Source organism: Balaenoptera acutorostrata, chromosome 3 (genome assembly GCF_949987535.1).
Source record: "Balaenoptera acutorostrata chromosome 3, mBalAcu1.1, whole genome shotgun sequence".
NCBI lineage: Eukaryota > Metazoa > Chordata > Mammalia > Artiodactyla > Balaenopteridae > Balaenoptera > Balaenoptera acutorostrata.
The window spans coordinates 128,434,764-128,460,960 of NC_080066.1; the positions used below are offsets into that span (position 1 = coordinate 128,434,764).

Below are 26,197 nucleotides of genomic sequence, written 5' to 3' on the forward strand. Positions count from 1 at the left end.
AACAATAATAAACTATGCCTACCACTTAAATTGTGTTCTCAAATATCCATTCAAATACACACAACTTCAAACTATGTTTCATGCAAAACCTCCAATTCTCTGCCCATGTCATGATGTGCTATTTTATATTGTTAAGAGACATGAATACAGATTGTGGCGTTAGACACTTCTGGCTTCTAATCTGGGCTTTGGTGCTTATTAGCTACACAATTTTTCACAAATTATACAATCTATCTGAGACTCAGCTTCTTCCACTGAATTCAGATACTATTAAAGGAGTATTTTGAGAATTTATGAAATAAAGTTTCTAACACAAGGTTCATTCTCAGTAAATGATGGTATCATGGGTATGATTATGAATTTCCTTGTCTTGTCAATGGGAGTATATGTTATCTGAGGACAAAGACCATTCTCAAAATTGTTTGAATGTTTTCCTGAATGTCTAGAAAGTACCATGCTATGTACATATGTCTAATAATGATTTGCTCAATGAACGATTGTAACCAAAGATAAATAGAGAGGAATTAAGTACTAAACCAGAAGGCATTGAAATGTAAGTGCAAGAAAACCTCAGCTTCACAGAATGTGATGTGAGTGCGCTGGTGTAGTCAGGGAAGGATCAATGGCAGACAAGGCACCAGAAATGGGAAGTGAAAGCATTTCTAGATAGAACAAGACTAAATAAATAAAATCACACAATGTTCTACTTCTGTGACAAACTTAAAGAGCTCATTTATGAATATATCCATTCATGCTCCAGCCCCAATAAAATAACTGTTGTGTCAGGCAAACTGCAAAGTGCTCCACGTATAAACGGTGAATAAGTTAGAGCAGTCCTTGTTCTTCTGGGTCATCCAATTTAGTGGGGAAGATACATGTCAAACAAATTATTTCACAGGTAAATACAGAATAATAAATCATGATAAGCACTCAAAGATAAAATGTATGAAGCTATGAGAGGTTTAACAGTGGACTTAAAGTTAAGTCAACGGAGTGGTCATGGTGGGCTGCTCTATTTTTAATCTGAGAATTGAAAAATCTTAGGCAGAAAGGACTGGTAAAGGGTAAGGGGAATGTGACAGTTAATTTTACATGTAAACTTGACTGGGTCACAGGGTGCGCAGACATTTGGTCAAACAGTATTCTATGTGGTTTTATGAAGATGTTTTTGGATGAATTTATAACATTTAAATCGATAAACTGAGTGAAGCTGATGGTCCTCCCTAATGTTGGTGGGCCTTGTCTGATCAGTTGAAGGCCTAAATAAAACAAAAGGCTGACCTTCCCCAAATAAGAAGGAACTCCTCCTGCTTCGCTGCCTTTGAACTGGGACACAGGGTTTTTTCCCTGCTTTCAAACTCAAAATGAAACACTGGCTGTTCCTGGGTTGAGGGTCTCAAGCCTGATGGCCTTTTTACTGGAACTATAAACCATGTGTTCTCCTATGTCTCCAGCTTGCTGACTACAGATCTTGGAACTTGTCGGCCTCCATAATCACATGGGCCGATTTCTTATAATAAATCTCTGACCATATATATCTATATCGATAGATGACAGATAGATAGATAATCTCCTGTTGGTTCTGTTTCTCCAGAGAACCCTGACTAATACTAGGCAGAAAATTTCAGAGCAAGGGATAAGCATGTACAATGACTCTAAAGCAGGAAAGAGCTTAGCAGGTTTTTTTTTTTTTTTTTAAACTTTTCTTTTTTATTTATTTATTTATTTATTTATGACTGTATTGGGTCTTCGTTTCTGTGCGAGGGCTTTCTCTAGTTGTGGCAAGTGGGGACCACTCTTCATCGCGGTGCGCGGGCCTCTCACCATCGCGGCCCCTCCTGTTGCGGAGCACAGGCTCCAGACGCGCAGGCTCAGTAATTGTGGCTCACGGGCCCAGCTGCTCTGCGGCTTGTGGGATCTTCCCAGACCAGGGCTCGAACCCGTGTGCCCTGCATTGGCAGGCAGATTCTCAACCACTGCGCCACCAGGGAAGCCCGAGCTTAGCAGGTTTATGGGACGAAATAAAAACAACTATGTCTCCACCACCATGTTTAAAGAAAGCAGCAATTCAAAATGAAGCTACAGAGGTGGGCAGGGACCACGTCTTAGATGTGTAAGCATGGCAGGAGAGTTTCAAATTTATCTTCAGAGGAATGGGAACGATTCCTGAATGACTTTTAAAGTAGAGGAGTGACATAATCCGACTTACGTTTTCAAAAATCACGCAGGCTTGACGTATGGGTGTCTGTACAGAGGTGTATGAAGTAGGTTGTTCAAAAAGTTTGAGGGAAGAACAGTTAAGAACCAACTGCATCTATAGAGACAAACTATAAAAATGACATGGACCAGGGTGGTGGCAGCAGTACACTTGAGACCTGTTTGGGGCCTGGTTAAAGTGGCATGAAGGAGATGGTGGTGTTAAGTATGACTTCCAGGAGGATAATATGAATAATTGTGTAGACCAGAGTGACCCGTAACGAAAAGGGGAAAGCTGAGGAGAAAGATTTAGGCAAAGATCAAGAGTCCAGCTTTTGACATATTAATTTTGATGCTTTTGAGGAATCAAAGTGGAAATGTGAAAGAGGCAGTTACCTGTGTTGCTCTGGAGCTCAGAACAAAGATCTGGTATGGAGTATAAGTCTGCAGGTCATCAGAGGGAGATGGTTTGTAAAACGTCTTAAGGCAAGAAGGTGCAGAGTGAGGAGAAAAAGAGCGACAAGAACAGAATTCTGAGAATCTCTAATATCTCGTGACTAAGAGGAGGAGGAATTAGCAAAGGATACAGATAAGCATTATCTATGAAACAGATTTCTTTGTTAGAAAATATCATTATTTTCCTTTACTATGAAGTACTATTGGAACATCTCAAATTGTTTGGAATAAGGAAGGTTATTTACAGCAAACTTAAATATGGCCAATATTCCTCTCATCTATTATTTCTGAGAATAAAAGTTCTATATAGATGTAATAAATTATTCACAGAGAAACCTGAACTTTCATTATATATACATAACAAACAATAGAAGTAACAAATGATACACAAATGTTCTTAAATTCTGCATAAACAAGACTAACTCCAATGATGGAAAACTCACAAGGTAATTTTCCTGCATCTGAAAAGATCAATTTATTCAACATCTATAATAGGTACACATTTTAAAATAGAATTAGGCTGTAATTTACAAATGTAAAACTTATGAAGATGCCATTAAAATTGCTTCAGGTTTATATAATTACTTCTTGAGGGAAAATAAGTCCTGTAAAATATCGGCAAAACAGGAAAATGGAGGTTGGGTAAGAAAACAGTATCTTATAATTCTTTAATAATTTTTAAAATTGCAAAGATCTTTTCAATATCATACACATACATACACACACACACACATATTTCTCCAATAACTGATAATTGATAGTGGAACAAAATATATATTAATTTTTTCAAAAAAGTAAAAATGAGTAAGAACTATAACTTACACTCTGAAATCAGGATCTCAAAATCCCTAAAGAGTTGGCACATATGGCCAAAATACCACAGAGGGTAGTTGGAATTCTGAGCCAGATCCGGCTTTCTGACACACCATCTAATCTCCATTTTCATTCCCTTAACTTCCAACAACCAATTCATGGCACACGGGTGGGTACGGCAGATCCTTATTATCCAGTGAGAATCTTAGATGGACAAGAAAAAAAATTCAGCATAAGAAAAACTGACATTGCTACAGTTAAGGTCCTTTAAAATAAAAGATTCATTTCCTATAGAACACAAGAAACAGAAGAAACACAAGACAGTGGTAACAAATTTCCCCAGAGAAAAGAATTCATTCATCAAAGGAATGTTGTGGAAGCCACAGTTCTTTGCTGAGATTTGCTCAGGTCTGTGATGAGGATTGCTTGAGCTTTTCATAGTTTTACCTCTATCTTACCTAGGTGAACTGAAATGATGATATACTAGAGGAAGGTGTATGCAATGCCTCAGGTATTAAGAGGTTGGGGTAAGTAGCAACTACAAGGAGTGCAGAATTAGATGGTTATTGCTGGGGACTACCCATGCACTTGAGAAAAAACAATGGAAGGCTGGCATCAATTTATTACTGTGGTTGGCAGAATACTGCCCCCTCCTCAAAGATTTCCACATAGGTTGCAAGGCAAAAAGGAATTAAGGCTGCAAATGAAATTAAGGTTGTTATCAGCTACCTTAAAATAGAAAGAACATCCTGGATTTTCAGGGTGAGTCCAATGTAATCAGAGGTAGATGTGGCTATGGAAAAAGGGCACAGAGAGATGCAACATTGCCAGCTTTGCAGATGGAAAAATGGGCTATGGGCCAAGATATATGGGCAGCCTGTAGAGGCCGGGAAGGAACAGGAAATGGATTCTCCCTTAGAGCCTCTAGAAATTAACACAGCCCTGCTGACCCCTTGATTTTACCCCACTGAGACCCATGTCAGGCTTCTGACCTACAGATCTGTAAGAGAACTTTTATTGCTTTAAACCACCAAGTTTATGGTAATTTGTTAAAACAGCAATAGAAAACTAATACAATTATCAATTTAAGATCAAGTGTGAAAGCCAGAGAATTTTCTTGTCAGTAAATGGAAAAAATCTCATCTCCTTACAAATAGAAGGTAAAAAAAATTCTTGAGGGTCAGGTCCAGAATTTAATTATAATGTTAGGGGCTCTAGATACAGATGAATTCAACTGAAAAGTCGGCTACTTCAAAATAAAGGGCCGAGTTGTGAAGCTGTGGACCCTGGAGATTTAGGAAATGAACATCGGGTTTGACACATGCAACAATCTTGATATCAGGTTCCCTGGACTATGTACGCCTCAAGAAGTGGCACAGTCCTCCCCATTAGAGACTAGTGCTTCCTACTTCCTCCTTGATTGAAGACAAGTCAAATGACAGTTCTCCGCAAGAGGACATGAGCCTCACTGAGGATTTGCCACCGTGTCCTCTCCTGCCTAGGTCCACAACTAGGAATAAGTCACAGCTGGCTGGGGAAGCGCTGAGCCTGCAGAGGGAGGAAAGGGACAATGGCCCACAAGAGCCACAGGACCTCGCCAACACTGCCAGCAGAGCTGTAGAGTAACTTCGGGGCTGAGTATGAAGATGCTTGAGTCTACAGGGAATGGGACATAAAGTTGGATCACTGAGAGTTCATTGATACAGAGACCTCTGTCCAGTAAGACAAAACTTTTCTCCCTTAGAAACTAACCCTAAAGCCCACACTGGTAGCCAATCCAATAGCCAGGGTTAAATTAAAACATAACCCAGCCATGGAGGTATTAGAATTGCCAAGGAAGAAAGAACACTATGCCCTGAAGGAAGTGGATTTAGCCAATAAGTACTAGCAGGAGCTGGAAGAATACGCAGGCAAACAGATTCTGAAGGTGCTGGATTAAGATGGGAAAGAATAGAAAGCTGGATAAGGGAGAGTTTTTTGACACGGGAGTACCTTCCTGTGATAAAGGATTTATTAACACCCTAGTGAGGACCCCAGGAAATGGTGCAATAATACTAGTAAAACAGGCTTGCAAAAAAACATGGCTTGCAAGTGACATCCCTTACTAGGTGAAACAGAAATACCGGAAACAGAAACATGGCATGTAATGGAAAAGTAGATCAAAAGACAGAGTGTGTTTTATTCCTAGTAAGGGGGCTAGATATGTGCTATTGTAGTCAGTTTATTTATTGATCCCTGAATTAGTCGGCAAGAGCTGCCATAACAAAAGAGCTGCCATAACCACAGATCGGGTGGCTTAAACAACAAAAAGTTATTTTCTCACAGTTCTGGAGGCTGGAGGTCCAAGTTCAAGGTGCTGACAGGACTGTTTTCTGCAGCGACCTCTCTCCTTGGCTTGCAGGTGGCAACCTTCTTGCTGTGTTCATACCTCTGTGTGAGTGTTTTCTTGGTATCTCTTCCTTTTCTTACAAGGACAGCAGTCCTCTTGGAGTCCCCCTCTTACGACCTCATTTGTCTTTAATTACCTTTTTAAAGCCCTAATCTCCAAATACAGTTAACATTGAAGGTTAGGGCTTTAACATATAAATTTGGGGGACATAATTTAGTTCATAACAATCCTCTTGGAAACCAAATGTATAATTGGTCAGACATAGAAATACAATGCATGACAATGGAGTATTTTTAAATGTTACCAAGACTACTAGTTATTTGGGGGAAGGGGAAAGGGGTTTCATTAACTCTGGGCTGTCCAAAAAATGGGGCTAACCAGACCAAACACTATACTCTTATCACAGAGTGACTAAACAAAGAATATTTCTAAAAGGTTAAGAGAGAGGGAAAGCTGGAGTACATATACTATTTAAAGCCAGAGAAATCAGCAACTGACTATGTCTGCACCAGTGAGAGGGGTTTTGACATTGCTGAGGTCAGGACTGACAGTAGGAGATGTCATTACAGACTTGGATTCCCTGACAGCAGTGGGAATGATAGGATCTCTAAATAATAGAGGCCAGTTTGAAGCACTTAAGCATCAGTAGCAATGTTGGCACAATTAATCATAAAAAGCAGCAGAGTGGCAGCCAGGGTGAGGGGAGTCACTAAAATGCCTATTATCCCAACCCTAAACCAAGATAGCAAATCACAAACAATACTGTTTATCAGTAGGAATGGAAGATACTAGTGCCACTCTTAAAACCCTAAAGGAGACATTATGTCCTAATTTTATTCACTAGTCTGCTCAATACAACAACCAAATGGATGATGGAAGATGAGAGTGGACTACCAGATATTCAACCAAGTAGAAGCATCAATCACAGGTGTGTGGCTAGTTGTGGTATCTTTGCTAGAGCAAACTGATACAACTTTAAGTAACAGTAATTGATAATTGGTCTAGCAAATGCATTCTTGTCCATCTTTATCAAGAAGAAGAACCAGAAGCAGTTCTCACTCACATGGGGCAAACAGCAGTATACATCTACCATCCTGACCCAAGACTATAAGTTTTTCATCCTTTGCCATAATATAGTCCATAAGGATATGAACTTACTGGACATTATGTGAAACATTACATTGGTACATTGGTCTATTATATCAATAACATCCTATTAAGTGGGCCAGATAAGCAAAAATTGGCAAGTACTTTAGAAGCCTTGGAAAAACACATGTGCTCAGAGAATGCAAAATTAACATCTCACCAATGAAAGTTTTAGGGCTCTAAGACCTGAGTAATGCGAGGACAACTCTTCATAAGGAAAGGACAAAATATTGCATCTCACATCGTTCATCAATAAGAAGGAAGCAAAATCTCTAACAGGCCTCTTTAAATTCAGGAGGGAACACATCCTATGCTAGGGATACTGCTCTGGTCCATTTACCATGTGTGACAGAAGGATGCTGGGTTGGAATGGGGCATAGGGAAGTCAAAGGCTTTGCAGAAGGTACAGGTTTCACTGAAGAAATCCTGAAGCTTGGGCCATATGATCCCACAAACTCCACGATATTAGAAGTATCTCTGGTGGGAGAAAATACCATATAGAATTTATGGCAAGCCGCAGCAAGAGAATTACAGCATAAACACCTAAGGATTTTAAGAAAGCCCATGTCATTTGCAAGAGAGAATTAAAAATCATTTGAAAATAGCTTATAAGGTACTACTGAGCCTTGTTGAGGCAGAGTGCCTGACCACAGGCTATCAAGAGACCACGTAGCCAAAAATGTCCATTGTAAGCTGGATTCTGTCAGCCAAGTCATGCAAGATCAAGCAGGCACAGAACTAATCCATTATTAGATAAAAATGGTATATTTGGGACTGAGCACAAGTAGACAGAGAATGCACCAGTGAGCTACATGCAGAGGAGGTGGTCCGGACCCCTACAACTACCCTGAATAATGAGCACTGGCCCCCTATCCTCAACTCCTACCTGTGACTGCATGGGAAGTCCCTTATAATCACCAAGTCCAATAATGGTCTACAGATTGGTTTGGCTTGATATGTGGTACAAACTAAAAAGGAACTGCACCCCACTAGGGGGGGCCTTCAAAGTCAGTGGTGAGGGGAAATCTACCCTCAGAACATGGACAGAACTTCAGGGATCATACACTCTGTGTGGAAAGAGAAGTAGTTGAGGTAAGAATATATAGTTACTTACTTGTTTATTTATTGGCAGTGAATAGCTTGGCTGGTTGGTCGGCTGGATGCCTGGAGTGGGCACAAAGTAGACAGATCTTTGTCTACCATGTTATTGCCCCCAAGAGAGCATCCACCATGAAAGAGTCATGTTGCAGACTGTACTTTCTAAAGAAGGCTGCAAAATTTTCTCTAATCACACAAATCCTTCCTCCAATGTGAACTTGGCACTATTCCCATCAACTAGTGGGATTTATAGTCCCTTCCTTTCAACCTGGGTGAACATTTGTCTCTGCCTCAAACAAGAGTATATAGAATTGATGCACGTGGCTTCCCAAGCAAGATCCCAGGAGACTACTTCTATCCTCCTGGGACACATGCTCTTAGAATCCAGCCACCATGCTGTGATGAAGCCCAAACGATGCGACAGCCCACACGGAGACACCCCATATAGGCATTCTACCTGCCAACCAGGTGAGGTCTCAGCTGTCAGCCAGAATAAAGATGCCTCCAGATGATTCTAGTTCCTAGATGTCAAGTCACCCTCTGCCTTCAAGTCTTCCCAGGTAAGGGTCCAGAAACTATGGGGCAAAAATAAGCCATTCTGACTGTCCCTTGTATGAATTCCTGGCCCACAGACTCCATGAACATAATAAAGTGGCTGTTCTCTACCACTAAGTTTGGATAGCTTTTTACAGAGCAATAGTAATTAGAGTAAAGCAATAAACAGCCAAATAGACATAAAGACTTGACCAGTTGACATCAGTCAGCTTGCCATCAGTCACCTCAGTGTTGTTCAATAGGTGCAAGGAGAAAGCAGCCACAGTGAAAAGTAGGGACACTATGCATATATTGAGTAGCATAGGCTCCCATTCATAGAGGCTTATCAGCTACCGCTGATGCTAAATGTCCAACCTACCAGTAAGAGAGACCCTGACATATACCATTCCTCAAGGAAACTAGCCAGCTATTCAGTGGTAATTGACTACATTGGACTCCATTCAGACATGAAGGAGCAGAGAGTTATCTTGACTAGAATTGACACATATTCTGGATATGGGTTTATATTTACTGCCTACAAGGCCTCAGCAAGCACCTCAATCCAAGGGCTTTTAGAATATGTAATCCACCCAAATAGGATTCCTCATAACACTGCACTGAACACAGGGATCCACTGAAGAGAAAAGAAAGTACAGCAATGACTATGTGATCATACAATCCACTGGTTATACCACATCAGGTGCCACTCAAAAGCTGCTGATCTGATAGAATGATAGAAAAAAGAGCATCTAATAGAGCAACTTGGGGATAATACTCTGAGTGGATCAGGTACCCACCCTCAGGATGTAATATAACCCTAAATTAATGATCATTATGTGGAACTGTGTCCCTAGCAAGTAGAACACACAGGTCCAAGAGTCCCTTTACCTTCACTCCTAGTAACCCACATGCGGTATCTGTGCTTCCAATCCCCATAATTATAGACCCTGTGTGGCTAAGATTCCTGGTTTCCAGAGGGGTAACACATCCCCCAGGGAAAAGAGCAAGAGTCTCAAACTCCTGTGACAGTTGCCACCTAGCCACTGTGGGTTCCTTGTGCAAAAGACAAGCAGGCAAGAAAAAGTCACCTTTCAGGCGTCTCAAACTCCTGTGACAGTTGCCACCTAGCCAGTGTGGGTTCCTTGTGCAAAAGACAAGCAGACAAGAAAAAGTCACCTTTCAGGCAGGGATAATTAACTCTGATTGTTACGAGAAGGCAAGACTGCTATGAACTCAATGTGAGGAGGGAAGAAGTCATCAGGCACCCAGGTGACTCACTTAAGTATCTGCTGGTGCTCTCGATTCTGAAAGCAAATGAACAAATGCAGCAGCTGTGGAAGCAGCCTGAAAAGGGCATAGAGACCAGGATCCCAAGCCCTTCAGGGTCACTTCCCCAACCAGCCCATTAGAGTTGCTCGTTTGGGGGTAAGGGAGATCTAGAAAAGGTGGTTAAAAAAGGGATGATGAGTATCAGAGATCAGGAGCAGCAGCAGGGGCTGAAGTTTACCCCGCAGACTTTCTTCTTGTATGTATCCCTAAGAAACGAGGCCTGCTCTCAGAGGACCAGTTCCCAGAAGGGATGAACTTTCATAAGCAAGCAAATATGAACACCACAGGGGTGATGTCTAGAAGATGTGATGCACCGTCCAGAACCCCTTCTTCATGAAGGCATTCATTCCCCCAACTCCCAAGAGTGTTACCTTCTGACTGTTCACAGTTGAGTTCCTCCCAGGATTTGCCTTCAACCCAAGGGAACCTGAGATATGTTGCCCCCTCCCCAGGGGCAGCCCACACCCAGCGATGAGTGGAAAAGGGGGTGAAAAGGATTTTTTCTCTATCTGGGACATCTCTGAAGGTCTACCCCAACTTCACAGTACCCCATTTGCTCAGTTTAGGACTCTGCTGTAACTGAATCGCAGCTCAACTTCTCCCCCCGCTGAATTCTGGCTCCCTCCCTCTCTTCCAGGGGGTAGTTCCAAGAGCACGCCCTCCGAAACCACCTGCATGTTAATCTGCCTCTCAATCTCTGACAAGCGGACACCTCATCCTGCCTTGATCCATCCTACTAATTCCCATGACCTGAGCCCAACTATTTTCCTGTAATAGCAATAAATTGATTCCAGCTGATTCTGCCTATTTTGGGGCCAATACCATGACCAGACTAACTCACCTGTTCCTCCACATGTAACTTCAAATCCAATCCCCCCAGAGCAGCACACAATAGTATACTGGAAGTTTGCTTTACTGGTTTTCATTTATTTGCTTTATCAAACACTTCCCATTTGTAGAAATGCTGAGTTTTTCATTAATAATGAGAAAACCTCTGCAATGTTATAATTATTGTTGGAAGGATGACAGCTATGTACAATGAATGAGAAGCAGTCAATAGTTAAGCCACCAGAAAAGATTCTTAGAGCAATTTTAAAATAATCTTTAAAAATATCTAGACTTTACCTTTTGTCACAACTAAAGATATTTAAATAGCATTTTCAAGTTCATAAGAATCTCTATTCCAGCTTCTTTTAGACATTTAATTGAATTAATATTAATTGTTAATATTTATAATATCCAGTTAAATGATAAACCATAACATACAGATGCACCTTAGGTATATAATTTTATACCTAATCATTAAGACACTATCCACCTTCATCCAAAATAGATCATTGCATCCAAGGTATCATAAAATACAAAAATTAGAAGTAAAGAAAGACATAAAAACAGGGTGCACTATTTTTTGTAAGTACTCCCAGATATATCATTAAATGTGAGGTAGGAAAAACATACAATCTATGATTAAACTCTTTTGAACTTTGATTTGACTCATCTCTTACTCTATTCCTTTACAAAGGCTTGCAATTTAATTTGAGATTCTTAGATTGCAAAATACATGATGGCCCACTCCATTTAACAACATTATCACAATTTTCAGTGTGCAGAAAGTCATAGACCACTAGTTTCAACTATCTGGCTTGAGTATGAAGAAGCACTCTTTAGAGAAAAATTCACAAAATCGATGTTTCTCCATATTCTTAAAGAGGTCTGACTTTAAAACACAACAATCACAGCACCCAGTTATACTAAGAATTAATGAATTCCGCATTGTGCATTGTGAATGTATAGTGAATTTCAGGGCACTGCTCTTGCAGCCAGACTGAATTAAGAGTTAAAGTTCTAAAGCCTCAACTGCCTCTGAAAATTTGGGGGGTGGTTATCAGTTAAAGAAAACATCAGCTGTTTAGAAATGCATGGCATTACAGCTGAATATAATACCTTTCCTGTTCTCGCTTGAAATGGTTTCCTATCGAAGCAGTTTCTGTATCAATCACACAATAGCCAGAATGGTACAGGGTTATACTATATCACACAATAACTACATTCAAAAAGCATAGGAAAAAAATTACTTTTATAGCAGCAAATGCTGTAGCTAAAAGCCTAAAACAAATCACCAAACTGCACTAATTTGTAAGCTTTGAGGTTTGAGGAACTCCCTGGCAGCTAAGAGAAGGGCAGAGCTTGCAATCAACTGTCCTCTTGAGCACAACACGATTTTCAAGAATAGAAACCCGCTGATACGCTGATATAGTCTCCTCAATTAACTCTGCAAAAAATGCCCAAGCAATACCCAGAGGGAACTCAAGGCAAAAATCAGGCCAAATATCACACTTAACTATCAATCTTACCAAGGCCAGTGATTGTTAATCAGCCTGGGGGAAAATAAAGTAGTACAGTTGACAGTTTATTTTTTTTATGAGCACATGCTTCCTATTTTACATGGAGGAATATAACTACTTCTGCAGAATAACTAGTAGAGCCATGTCTTCATTTTTACAGGTCACTAATTATGAATATGCTTAAAATATCCTACTAGTCCAAAAATAAATTATACCAGAGAGTCCTCAGTATGGGCATTTTGCTTCTAAAACGAAAAAAAAAAAACCAAAATTATAAATCATATCTTCTTTTTCCAAGTAAGAAAATTATGATACAAAGTGCTGACATTGGCTACCTATTTATATTTCTCAGGCAAGAAGCTAGAATTTATCACCCAATCGGCATTTCAAATATAGACTGAGATGTCACATACATGGCACAAGATGATCCAGGTAACTTGCATGGCTTCATCATAGTGGGTATAAACACACATATATGAATATAATTTAATAATACATAGAAGAATATATACAAATATTTATTTTCATATACACTTCATATGTGATGTCAAATTCAGCCACTGGTAACTGTATGGTAGTTATTTAAACTGTATGAGTTTCAGATTTCTCATCTATTTCATTCAAAGATTAGAGTATGACATAATGTATAAAAAACTCCTAGTAGAAGGTGTGACATATAGGAGGCACTTGAAAAACGGCAATTATTCTATGAAAAAATTACGATATCCTATGTTTATTTTTCAATGACAGATGGAAAAAGAGAGCAGATAACCCAAGTTAATTGAATCTGGTTTACAGATATATTTTAGAATCCATACTTGAAGACAGATATGTCTTATGCTCTAAATTCCCACTTAAAAAAGAGGAAAGACCAGTATAAAGACCTGGCTAATAGAGCAGGAGGGATGGTCTTTTGAGTATGCAAGTGACACTGGGCTTTAAGTGTATACATCACTATAGTTCAGGTAAAATAAACTTCACGTGTATTGCTCTTATGCAGCTAAGAAACATTTCTGTCAATTGCAAAGATATAGAAGGAAAAAAGTAATGAGAGTTTCGGAAGGTAATGTTGGAAATTGGTGAACAATACAAACATGAATTATCACAAAAGATATCTAAAAACAAAATGAATGTTAGATGAGAGATTGCATGCCCTGCTGTCAACACTGAATCAGAGTCAGCTTTGCAAGGGAAGCAAGAAAGCCATCAAATTCCTTGTCTAAAGTTCAGCCGCTACTCCATGAGACCCACTCCATGAATACACAGATACACCCACATATCCACACACTCATAGACAGTTAATATATATGAATATATATTTTAGAGTATATACACATATATTATATATACAAATATATATGTGTAGTTTATGTGTAGAAAGATAGATATCTTCTTTATACTTTCTCTGAAACTGAAGAGGTGATTAAACTTAAAAGGTTTCAAAGTACTTCTTTGCATAAGTAAGCTTAGAGAATTAAGGCATTAACGAGTGAGTTTTCAATGATGACAGAAAATTAAAAACTTAAATGCTTTTTGAAATATCAACTAAAATCATATAATGATAATAGAGTTCAACAGTAAATTATGAAATCACAGGAAGCAGGAAGAAGGCCACTTTTAACCCCAGCTGCTGCAACTAGAGGAATGTTTGTTAGTGAGATACAGAAAATCATCAGAGGATAAGTAGCCTCTGAGTAAAATGGCTGTGGCCCACTGAGAATTATTCTTGTCTTAGGTAAAGAGGGGGAAGTTTCTAAACCCCAATCTTAGCAATATTACAGGGTCAGAATGGAAGAGAACTGCGCCTCCTTAGGCAATTACACTTAGATGAAGCTACACATGACAAAGTAAGAACAAAATTAGCCCAAGATTGAGGTTTGATTAATTGTGAACTAAGACTGAAAACTTTAATATTAATACAGCAGCTCTGTACAAAGAAAGGGTACAGGTAATATAGTCCAGTGTGAAACATGAACCAAATGAAAAAGGTAAGTAAATAAAAGAATGAGGGGAGAATCGCAATAATGGTGTAGAATAAGCCATGAAAAAGAATGAACAAGTTCAGAACCAGGATAAAAACAATAACTATACAACTTCTTGATAATAACTTCACTAATTCTGAAATACTACCAGGATAAGACTGACAACTCAAAAACTACACTTCAGTTAAATCTGTGCATGTCACAGAGTCTACTGTGTGTATATGCTTAAGGTGACATGCTTAGCAAAGCCAATATTGTTCATCCCTCGTAGTGGGGAAAATTATTCTCAACTAATAATTTTGTTGCCTGTTTAAAGTCTCAAGTAAAGATGACCTTTTGGTTTGGTTACAGAATATTCCCAATATATATACCAATATTCCCAACCAATAACTAGCTAATATTCTGACACTCAGAAAACTAGCCTAATGAATTTCTTCCATATAGTTAGTTATATGAATGGGTATTATTGAGGTGAGCTACCTTTCACCCTCAAAAAATAGAAAATAAGTGTTTACCAAGGATAATTAAAATCCATTATATATAAAAATGCTTTCTTATGTATGTAGCTGTTACAGTGTAATGGTGAATAAGGTCCCAGCCTTTTCAGTTAATTTTATAGATTTTTTTTAATGATTAGGTGACTAGGTGGGAAACAGTAATTTTGGTCACTTTGGGACCAAATACACAATAAACTTGTGATAGCCCCACTTAATGATTTATTCTCATTTTCTCTGGTTTTATTTTTAAATTACCAATGACTTGTAGTCTCACAAATATATCCCTATTTGTATCATTTTTAGATTAGTCTCGAAATGGCAGGACATTGAGACTATTCTCGCTCCTTGGTACAAAAGCAAGATTTATACATATATTTGAACACACACATATATAAATATACTCATGGTCATAAGGTTTAGGCGACACTGTCTCTGGAGCTCTTAAATGAGGGGGGATACCAGCTCCCCACCCCCACCATTAAGGAGTAAAAGGAGAAACTCCAGGGTTATATGGATTGAGAGAAGAAGACTAGCCTGAGGAGCAATACCAGCCACATGTGCATACAAGATGCAATAGCAAATGGCATTTTCATGCACATATTAATATTACATACACTGTTTAAAAATATACCACTTGAGTTATTTTCTGATAGACTGACAGATGGGAATTATTTTTTCCAGAAAAAAATTACTTGCTCCCTGTTACTTCCAAGCCCCTTACTCTGTTCTGAGAACCAAATGGCACTCCCACTAGGAGGTCCAATTGTTGGACCATCTGAGTGTACTTTTTTAAGAAGATAAAGGATGCTTGCTATGCAGTCTCCCTCTACTCCAGATATAAAAATGCAACCAGACTTTTTTATTCTTGCTGTTATTTACATTTTCTCTGTATAACAGCCCACTTTCCTAAGAGTTTATTAGAGATGGAAACTGAGGGATAAAGAGATTAAGATTTTTTTTTTGCTTCTGGTCATGGAGTAGAGCAGCAGGTGAACAAGAAGAAAGCCCAAGTTCCCCAACAGTTTTCAACCACATTATGCTGCCTTGCACAAGAATAAAAAAAAATAATAATGAAAGCACATACCTCTTTTCATAAAGGCAACACATTCATCTCAGTGGCTGTACATTTGTAAAGAACAACATGGACTCTTAAAAAGGCTTTGAAAAGTCTTTGACCTTAACTCCAAAAGGAGCTGCCATGTAAGTTCAAAGCTTCCCAAGTTTGCATAGAATTGGGGAGGGCTCAGTATCCTACAGGAACTTTAGAGACAACTGTCTTAACTCCTGATGAGGTCAAGTGGCTCCACATTGCACACACACAAACCTAGGAACTTGGTAAACATAAATATCTGAGCAAGTTCCAGAGTATCACACAGTCAAATTTATTTCACAGACTTACAGACTTCGGGGAAGAGGGAGTTACCATAGGTTAATGATGGATACATCTTTCTAGTTGGGACAAACTTTGGAGAAATTGCTTAGGCTTAATACTAGACACGTACTGCAGGGTTATTTTCCTTTCTGCCCTATTATTCTTGCAGCTGGGATCTGTGCTTTAGCACTGGCCTATCCTCCCTCTTTATCTATATTACATCAACCTACTTTCAAGACACAAATCATGACGTACCAGCTTTTTCAAGTTTCCTCCAACCATGGCAGCTATCAATGCTCTCTCATCTTGCACAAATATTTGTATATTTCTCATAGTCTTATTTTGTTTGTTTTTCCATTTGGCTTTATCTTCTTAATTAACTAGCAAACTCTTTGAGTTCACAGCTCTTACTACTTAGTTACATGTTTAATCCATAGAAGTTATACCTTAATTTGCTGACTGAAGTTACCAGAACTTACCCACAATCTGACCAGAATCTGTGTACAATTCCTACTGAAAATTTCTGAAAAGTTGCATATCTTCCTCAGAGTTTTATATCCTTCTCAGGAGACTCGTGGGAGTCTCCCCCTCTTCAGTAGGAAGTGGACCCGAGGCAAGGCCTGGACCAAATTCATAGCTCCGCTCAGAAATAACAGAGAGAATGCCCCAATGTTTAATCTGCGCCTATCTCTCCTTAAGTACAATCAGTTGGCAGGTAGGATAATCTGGTCCACTGGGACCATAGGCTCTGCTTAAGAATTCCTCATCTTTCCATCTTTCCCTTTCAAGAGAACAGAAAAATCTCCCTGAAGTTGTCATTCAGTCAAATGGCAGACATTTTTTTTTCTTCCTCTGTTTGACACACATGAACAAAGTTCTATTTACTTCAGAAAAAAAATAGTTTGCTGTTTTGTTATTACTTATAGGACAGATATATTTTTCGAATGGCCTTTTCAGGCCAGCATTTGATTTCCTACTCACCTCATTGAGATTTCAATGCCCTTTGTGCTGTCCTTTAAGACTGTGGGAGGCCTAGCTATGAACCAACCCTTCCTCTTTCAGACATATATGTTTCCCTTTCCACAGAATCACTTCATTATTTTTATCCCTCTCATTCTTATTCCAACAAAACAGGACAAGAAATATGCTGCTTGCGGATATGGTAACATGTCACATATTTGACCCCATCTGCCAACCACACAATAGTCCTTGGTATAGTTTTGACAGGGAACAGCAAGAAACTGATGTCTCCTATTTTTATGTAAAGTTGTAGAGGTAGCATACTAAAAGACAGAAAGAAAAGTTACGTCATAATTTCTAATACCTTTGCTCCTACCATAATATGTCTTTAATTGGTAAATTTATAGTAAATGTGTAATAGCCAAAAAAAATATTCCTAACATTTGAAATCCTTTTCTATGACTGTGAACTCCTGGGGAAAGTATGATTTAGATTATGAAATGGAAATCATCTTTCTTACTGAATTCAATCAATTACATCAACAGGAAAGGAAATAAGTGTTTTAAAACACAAGATAGAAATAGTATCTTGGAAATAGTATCTTGGCATTAGTATCTTGGAAAAGTAGTAAGAAACCAATATAAGAGAGGTTAATTGGGATCAGTTCAAGGTCATATAAGTTAAGAAAAAAATGGAATTGTACTGGTATAAAATGGTAAATAACTAAGTGCATGATCCAATAATGGAGATGAGGGATTTTAGCAAGGTGACAAAAAAATATCCATCCAGTGAATGAGCCTGGATTGTGGAAAAAAGAGTTGTGAAAGAAATCTCACGAATAGGATAGGACCACCATCAGACTAGCATAATATAAAGCCATTGTGTCATAAATTAGTGAGATGATTTAATGCCATCGTAAAGTCTCTTCTGGCTTTATGATTTTACAGGGCCAAAAGTTTATTAATTGGATTTGAAAATAAAAATAGGATACAGTGGCCTATAAATGAAATCATTTCTTCATTCTGCTCTAAGTAATATATTTACATTGACAGTCACTGAAGCAAAGAAATGAAATTTCATTTTGAGGGACTATTCAGTTAATGGCAATTACAGTGAAGCTAAAAACGTTCACCCTATTCATACTTGAATTGCATTCAATATAATACTTTGCTTGTCCTTCCAAAATAGCCAAAAGGGAAAGTAAGATCTTGCCCCAATTCAACTGGGAGCTGATAGCACATTTCTTCAGTTCACTGCAGCTGCCAAGAGCTCAGTTCCAGGACTAGGCAGGTATAACTGACTCTTTGCCTTTGACTTTGTGGGTTTCGAGCCTTGAGCCCAACTCTGCCAAGACTCTTCCCAAAGCATGAGGACCAGGCCAGAGAACATGAGTGATGAATTATCTCAATAGGTGGAAAGCAACCCAAGATCACGGTTCCTAACACTGTGTTAAGACATAAACTGAACCCACAGGCTCATGCTATCAGTTGCATCCCATGAGCCCTACCCCAATCACATTAAAACAGCATTTTAAAAGAATACAGAGCACATTTTTTCCAGAAAACCTGTTTCTCAAAATAGGTTTAAGGTGGTTTGCTTTACAAAACAAAAACGAAAACAATTTTACAATATCAAAAAGAAGAGCTGGTATCAGAGACAATAAAATTAAGCCAAGATAATGAAGATCATGAAAACTGCCTTCCTTGAATTTCTTTTATGACATCTATTCACCCTCACTGATTTGTTCTCTAGAAAATGATTCCTTAGGCTTAATGTTCAACCTGCTCAATCTAAAGTACTTAATAGCCCACTTAGGGGCTTCCCAGGGACAAACAGGACATGAGCAAGTAACACTGTATAAAATAATCTGCTCATTTGTCATGCGAATTCTTAGTAACACGACCAGTAAGGACAACCTTGAATGTACAAAAATAATCTCAAGATACAAAGGACAGCCCACTTTTCCTGTGATGGTGACCAAAGTGGTGATGATCCAGGGTGCGCGCATGTGTGTGCGTGTTCTCGCGTGCACATAGGGACAGTGCGGTGAGGAGTGGGAAGAGAGAAGGTTAAAGCTAACTGCATATGACAGAGCTTCAGATTTACCTTTTTTTAGCAACACTCATTAAAGTCATCTCCCACAGGCTGACACCCTAAATATGTGTTCAGTCAAAAGCAGAATCTGATCACAGGGTTTCTCTAAACGCATAACAGGACAAAAATCACAATTCAATTCACCTTGGGATAATTTTGCTGTGAGGATGGAAACATCCTGGGACTGGATGTAATGGTCAACTGACCTGCCAGAGCACTCTTATCCCTTTGGGTCAATCTGTACATTTAGATTCAACACACTGACAGTCTGAAAGATCTTCCAGATCCTTCCTGTCTACCTTATCCCCTGGTTCTCAATTCCACCAAGTCTTTTCTGTCATCTACTGCCTGGGGTGTCATTCTTAAAATTTACGAGACTAATTGATATTACTTGAATTGAGAGAATATAGCTTGCTAATTTGTCATACACGTGTGTTGATAAACTTATTCTATTTATTGCTTTCTAGCACATCCTGCAAGCTATTTATGGGCAGTACATTAATTATTTTAGGACACCAAGTCATTGGTAGATTTGGCTCCCATTAAAAACTATTTAGACATAGACTTTTATTTTGTTTTTCAATTGCAGTGGGGATTTGTCCTGTGCTAATGCAGTTATAATCTTTTATTAGCCTCCTCGGAAATTAAGGGTATAATAGGTCAGAAGTAAAAATACAATGTGTGGCAATGGAGCAGTTTTTTCCTTTTTAAGCAAGACAACTGTGAAGTTTACAGGAGATATGATTCTCAAAATTATGTAATTATCAACAGGTTCTCTAAAAAACACAGTTAAACATCCACAGAATAACTTACAAAGAAAACTTTCAAAACTAGGAAAAATACTTTGGATCACACAGCTCTAAGTATTGCAGTTGCATACACCTAGCTGGGGTTTACATTGTGACCCTTGATGCTATGTTTAATCAGTTATCCTAAATGTAATGCAATGGGTTTAGTGCAACAAAATTAACAATGCCAAAAATGGATACCAGTTCACTGTTCTTTAATGACTTCTTGGTTTTCAGTGACGTTTAATATAGTAAAAAGAAAATTAAAATAAAACTTTAAACTTCCAAGATTATTTTGAGGAAAAAGCTTGAATACCAAAAATTTTTTTTAATTCAAGAAGGGAGAATATATAACTTAAGAAAATTGATTTTAAAAACTACACAGGGAATTCCCTGGTGGTCCAGTGATTAGGACTCCACGCTTTCACTGCCATGGCCCCGGGTTCAATCCCTGGTTGGGGAACTAAGATCCCACAAGCCTCATGGCATGGCCAAAAAAAAATTTATTAAAAAAAAATTAAAAAATAAAAACTACACAAATATAGATATCTACAGGGAAAAATGCCATTTTTAAAACATGTTTTTTAATGACATCAGAATCATTGGTGGAGGGTAGACAGGCAGATATAAATCAAAAGATAATCTCCCTTACCCAAATGCCACATATACACAAATCTCAGCTACTGTGCAGTAAGTCTGCTAAGCAATATCCCCAGATAAATGACAGTAAGTCCCTAGGTCTATAGCAGAAACTCTTATACTTAAGTAGTACACACGGTACCAAGCTGATCAAACACAATAGGAAGAAGATTACAGTAACTCAAGACAATATAATCTATATATTAAAACAAATAGTCTCAATTACTTAAAAACATCTGAATTTCATGCTCAGAATTTTCCAGGCTAGCAGTAGAAGAATGAAGGGCTGACTAGCTATTTCAAAGAAGAAAGGTCACAATGATATATTTCTAAATCATGTAATTAGTTTTAGGCTACAGTGAAGTGATTTTGCCTGAATTACTGATAAAATAATTTTATTTTCTCTTGAACTTAGCTACTAGAAAACAATATTAAGAAATAATACTTTGTGTGTAGCACGAATGGTTTTACATCTGGCCAACACAGGCAAATAAAGGGTGACAGGGATACAGACTTATGCTAGCAAAGTTCCTATCTAGGTCTTTGAAGTCTCTGTTTATAATTGCACTGCTTTTTTAAATTAATCATTTTCCAGACTCCTCATGTAAAATGTTCAAAACACACTTTGTAATCTTACACTAACTCTTACGTCTACGTCCTTCTTACAGTTAATCAATATTTTATACCTAAATAAAAATAAAATCTTCTCTTCCCCATAAATGCTTCCACAAAAAAAAAAAATAAAACTACTTCAGGTTAAGAAAGGTCATGGTTTACAAAGTCAAAGCAATGAAATGTGAAGTTTTATCAGTGGTTCTCAGACTTTAGCATGCATCCTAATCATCACCTGAGGTGAAAAACACAGAATGTGGATCCCACACTCTGAATTTCTGATTTAGAAATCCTGGGAGGGGTCAGAGAATTTGCATTCCTAACAAGTTCCCATGTGATGCTAATGCTGAAGGTTAGGGATTCCCACCTTGAGAATCTAACTTCTGTGATTTGTAAGACATATTTGAAAAGTAATATATAAATATATTTTTTCACCCACCTGATAGCTATGACATTTATAACGACTAGAGATGCTGACTAATTTTCAAACAAAGCCAATTCTACTCCTAGCTAAGTGACTAATAACCACATCAATAGTAAAAGAAAAAAAAAAAGACCACCACCTTCACAACGATCAGCTCAGTAGCAGAAATGCCTTCCCCCTTATTGTTAAGCAGCATGGCCCAGGACTGTTTTGATGCAATTGTTCTCTACTTGTCTCCACTCCTACATCTTACACTTTTCCACCGCCCAGCATGAGACTTGCCAGGACAAACAATCTGAATGACAAACAGTGACAGAAAAATGGAACCCTTTCTAATCAAGACAGTTACAGAACATCCCCTACCCCGCTCCCCCCGATTTTTCTCACTTCTCATTATCTCCTACACACACACACAGACACACACAGACACACACACACACTTAAAAAACAAAACAAAAACAAAAACTTTTTATTTGGGCTAATCTGAACCAATGGGAGAGAAATAAAGACTTGGACAAGCAGAGTTCAGACTCACACTAGGCAACAGCTCGCTGAGAAGGTTCCATCTTATCTGCAGCATTCCTCCATCCCCAGAATCCCAGCCACTCTCAGCTTCGGGACACCAGAGTCCAGCAGAAGTCAAAACAGCACTCAATGAATTCCTGCTCCGCTCAAGGCCTCACCTCCTGCCATCAGCCAAGCGGTTTAAGCCAAGAGGTTCAAGACCTCAGCATCTCTCCTACACACACCAGCAGCAGCGGTACCAGCAGCAGCACCACCACCAAGAAAGCTCTCTTTCATTCGGGAAAGAGGGAGTGAGGAGAGAGGGTAAATTAAGATGCTTAGAGGTGGGAGAAAGTGAAGATCTCTTATCCAGAGCCAAGGAGGGAAGTAGGAAGACAGGCAAGGGGAGCGGCCGATGAAGCGAAGCAGAGGCCAGAGCTCGCCGCTCCTGACCCTCTCCCCACCAGCCCCCAGCACCGCTCAGCCCTGGACAGGACACCGCGGAGAGAGTAAAGGCGGACCTCCCGCCTCGGTTCCCAAACACCTGCCCACTGCGCACTCCACGTTCCCAGAGAGTTTGAGGGCTCAAGGTCCCCTTGCATCCGCGCCCACTCCCAAGTCACTTCTAGGGTCTGCGCTTCCACAAACACTCATGCCCTTTGCCCGGGGCAGCCGGTGCCTAGCACTGCAGCGCTTGGGTCCCAACCCCGAGGGAGACCAAAGGCGAGCTGCCAAATTTCCAGCACACACTTTCTCTGGATGTCGGCCCCAGCCTGGGAGCTGTGGGTGAGTCTCGGCCTGCTGTCCCCTCAAGGGCTCTTCTCCTAACCTTCCCACCATACCTCGAGAACACAAAAGTTATTTTTTCCTTTGTAGCACCGCCTGCTTATCCCAGGAGAAGACTCACATTTGAGCCAGAGAGAGAGAGTGTGTGTGTGTGTGTGTGTGTGTGTGTATCTTTCAGTCCCGAAAACCAAGGGTGCCAACTGCTGACAGGCGAAGGAACCTGGATTGGCTCTTGAGGACTTAAAAACATCCGAATTAACTAGCTCACCCTTCTCTCCGTCCTAACCCTCCCAGCCCTGCGTTTTCCAGAGAACTGAGATTATGTTCCTGTTGCAGTGAGCTAGTGTCCTGCCCCGGAGCCGAGACGCGCAGACTTGGCCGTCCGTTCATTCATGCATTTGCTCATCCATTCACATAAACATGTCCCTTAATTGTGTCTGGCACCGAGAATCTTGCCTGCTATTTTCCCCTCCCCAAGTCAGTGCTCATGGCAACGGTTGGTGCAGAACGCAACTCGACTGTCAACCCACTTCCTGAGCCGGAAAATCAAGTCAAGTAGGCATTCAACTTTCCCCACGCCCCCCCAAGAAAAAGGAAAAGGAAAAGAGAAGGCTGAGGGACGGGGCGGAGAGGAATGGGGAGCTCACTGGGGTCACATTCGAAGCTTCCCTTGGGAGAAAACCGCGGCACCGACACCAAGGCATGCAAGGAGCCAAATCATTATTAAATCAAAGACAGCTAGAGCTCGGGTCCCCAGGGGGGATAAATCAAGTGCAAAGCCACTTATTCGCACGAGTGCTGGGCTGCCGGCTCGACCCAACTCCGAGCCCGAGCCGAGGCGCTGGGAAAGCGGTTCGCAGCCCGATTCGCAGCGCGCTCGCCGCCTCCTTATCGCTCCCAATAACGTGAAGTGGAAATCAAAAGCCACGCCGGGAGGGGCCCCGGAACGGCGCGAGTCGTGCATTTTCGCTCACCAGCCTATCTTCCCTAAGAATCACAAGGTCACAATAGCGTCGCGATTCCACTCACCGTACACTCCTTGGCCGGAGATCCCCTCCAGGAGGACTGTCAGCAGCCACACGAGACCGTACACTAAATCCATCTTCACGTGAACATGAACATATCCAGCCCAGGGGGGACGCAGCGGGACCTTCTGGAGGCCGGCGGCCAGCCGGGCGCGCTCCGCTCGCTCCCCAGCCGAGCCGAGGTGCCCGGGAACCGCTCGCGGAAGAGGGAAGCGCAGTCCGTCCGTCTTTCCCCGGCGGTGGCCGTGAGCGGAGCGCAGGAGCCCCTCACACCCCACACTCATGCACACACACACACACACACACACACACACTCCCACAACACAATACCCTGACACAGACTCACACGCACGCCTCACTCACACTGGGCGCCTGGGAAAATCGCAGACGCCGGGGAGGAGCAGGGGGCGTGATGGGAAGCGGGGCCGGGAGGCGAAGTGTTCTTCAGGGGAGCGGGCTGGAGTCTCCGCAGCGGCTGCGGCGGCGGCGGCGGCGGCGGCGGCGGCGGCGGCGGCGCGCTGGGCCGGCGGCGGGTGCTGGCGAGGGGCCGGGTGTGCCGAGCGGTGCGAGCCTGACGCGGGCAGCCAGGGAGCAGGAAGTGGCCTCTGACTCGGGGCACCGAGCAGGGGCTTCCTCGCTTGGGTTCGCCTTTACAAAGTAACTCGCGAAGGTCCCCGGAGGAGCGTCAAGCGGCGGCAGCGGCCGGCCCGCCCGCAGTCCGGAGCCCCCAGCCCTGCTGTCTTGCCTTCCCCCATTCCATCAGTTGCCATTGCAACGCCAATCCTGTTACACGATACAGGCTCGCATCGCCGAGCGGGGAGAGGAGGAAGAGGAGGAGGAGGAAGAGGAGGAGTGGGGCTAGGGGCACGGGGGTGGGGAGGAAGGGAAGGGAGGAGGGGGGAGAAGGAGGAGAGGGACCGACAGGGTGCAGAGTGTGAGTCTGGAGCTTTCTCGGGCACCAGCCTCAGCCGCCGCCACCGCCGCCGCCGCCGCCGCGGCCACCTCCACCGTTCTCCAAAATAGCCTTTAGCGCCACGCCAGCGAAGAGGGGGCTCAGGCCGGCCGCACCAATTCCGGGAGCCGAAAGCAGAGTCCAGGCACCGTCCCTTGCAAGAGACGGAGAATGCCAAGCAGAGAGCGGGTCGCACACACGTCTACGCGTGCCCACCAGCACCGCGCGCGTCCTCTTCGCTTCCGCGCTGCCCCCGCCAGGTGGAGGGGTGGGGGCGGCCGGGACAGGCGGGAGTTTAGAGGAGGGCGCCGCAGAAGGGGTTCCCCGCCTGGGCTAACGTAGTGCTGGCATCCGGAGATGAACGCGGGAGCGGCCGCCTGAGAAGGACACCGGCTGCGTGGCCGCCGTTCGGGCCCCAGCTGCGGCGGAGGTGCCCGGGCCGGGCGGCGAAGCGCCGAGGGCTCGACGCCGGCCGGAATCCCTGGGTGTGCGCGGGGGTGCGCACCGCGGAGGCGGAAAGGAGGAGGAGGGCGAAGCGGCGAGTGGGCCTGCGGGGCTGCCGAGCTGCCGGGCTGCCGGAGAGGAAGGCTGTGTGTGGTCACGTTGTGCGCTACGTGCTGAGAGCGCGAGCTTCTAGCCGCAGCCGGGCGACGTCAAAGCCGGGTGCGCGGCTCAGTCGCCTGCCTCCGCGCCTCCTCCTCACTCTGCCTTCCTGTGTCAGCCGTGGAGCTCATCAGTATGGACAGTGCAGAGAGGCTCCGCGAGGCCGACAGCATCCGGCCTCCAGCCTTCAGCCTTCCCTGCGAGCCCCCCGTCCCCCCACCTCCCGGAGCTGCGCGTCCTCGGACACCGGTTATCGTTTCCGACGCCGCTGTTGGCGTTTGCACGCGGAAGAGCCAGCTACCACCTTAGACCCCGGGTAATTACAGGACACACCATCCCCTCCACTCCGCCCAAGGTCTCCCGGGATCCGTTCCGCTTGACTAGAGGGCAGAACCGGCCACAGCACTTGGAAACAGCATCGTTTCTTCCCCATTTCTGTCCTTTTAAATGGAAATACGGTCGTCACAGCAGTGAAGGCTCTAGGGGGAAAACACTAAGAGTTCAGAGCTTAGCATATTTAATACGCAATGTCTCCTACTAAAGTTAACCGCTTTGAAAATCTTTTCTCTTTTGTGACAGAGGCTCTCGAGGAGCTTAAGAAATTCATAGTTACAAAAGGATTAAAAATGCAAAGCATCTATAATTTACATTGG

At 41.9% G+C, this 26,197-nt stretch overlaps 1 protein-coding gene across 3 annotated transcripts in view; it reads right to left on the bottom strand.

Moving 5' to 3' along the window:
* The window catches only part of MDGA2 (MAM domain containing glycosylphosphatidylinositol anchor 2), an 814,155-nt gene extending 788,627 nt beyond the window's left edge, over positions 1-25,528 (bottom strand). For all 3 annotated transcript variants that reach the window (XM_007192803.2, XM_007192802.2, XM_057544648.1), the window contains exon 1: positions 23,994-25,528. In XM_007192803.2, coding sequence (XP_007192865.1) covers positions 23,994-24,273 — 280 coding nt within the window. In that variant the 5' untranslated portion in view covers positions 24,274-25,528. The remainder of the gene's footprint in view (positions 1-23,993) is intronic.
* Positions 25,529-26,197: the final 669 nt, after the last annotated feature.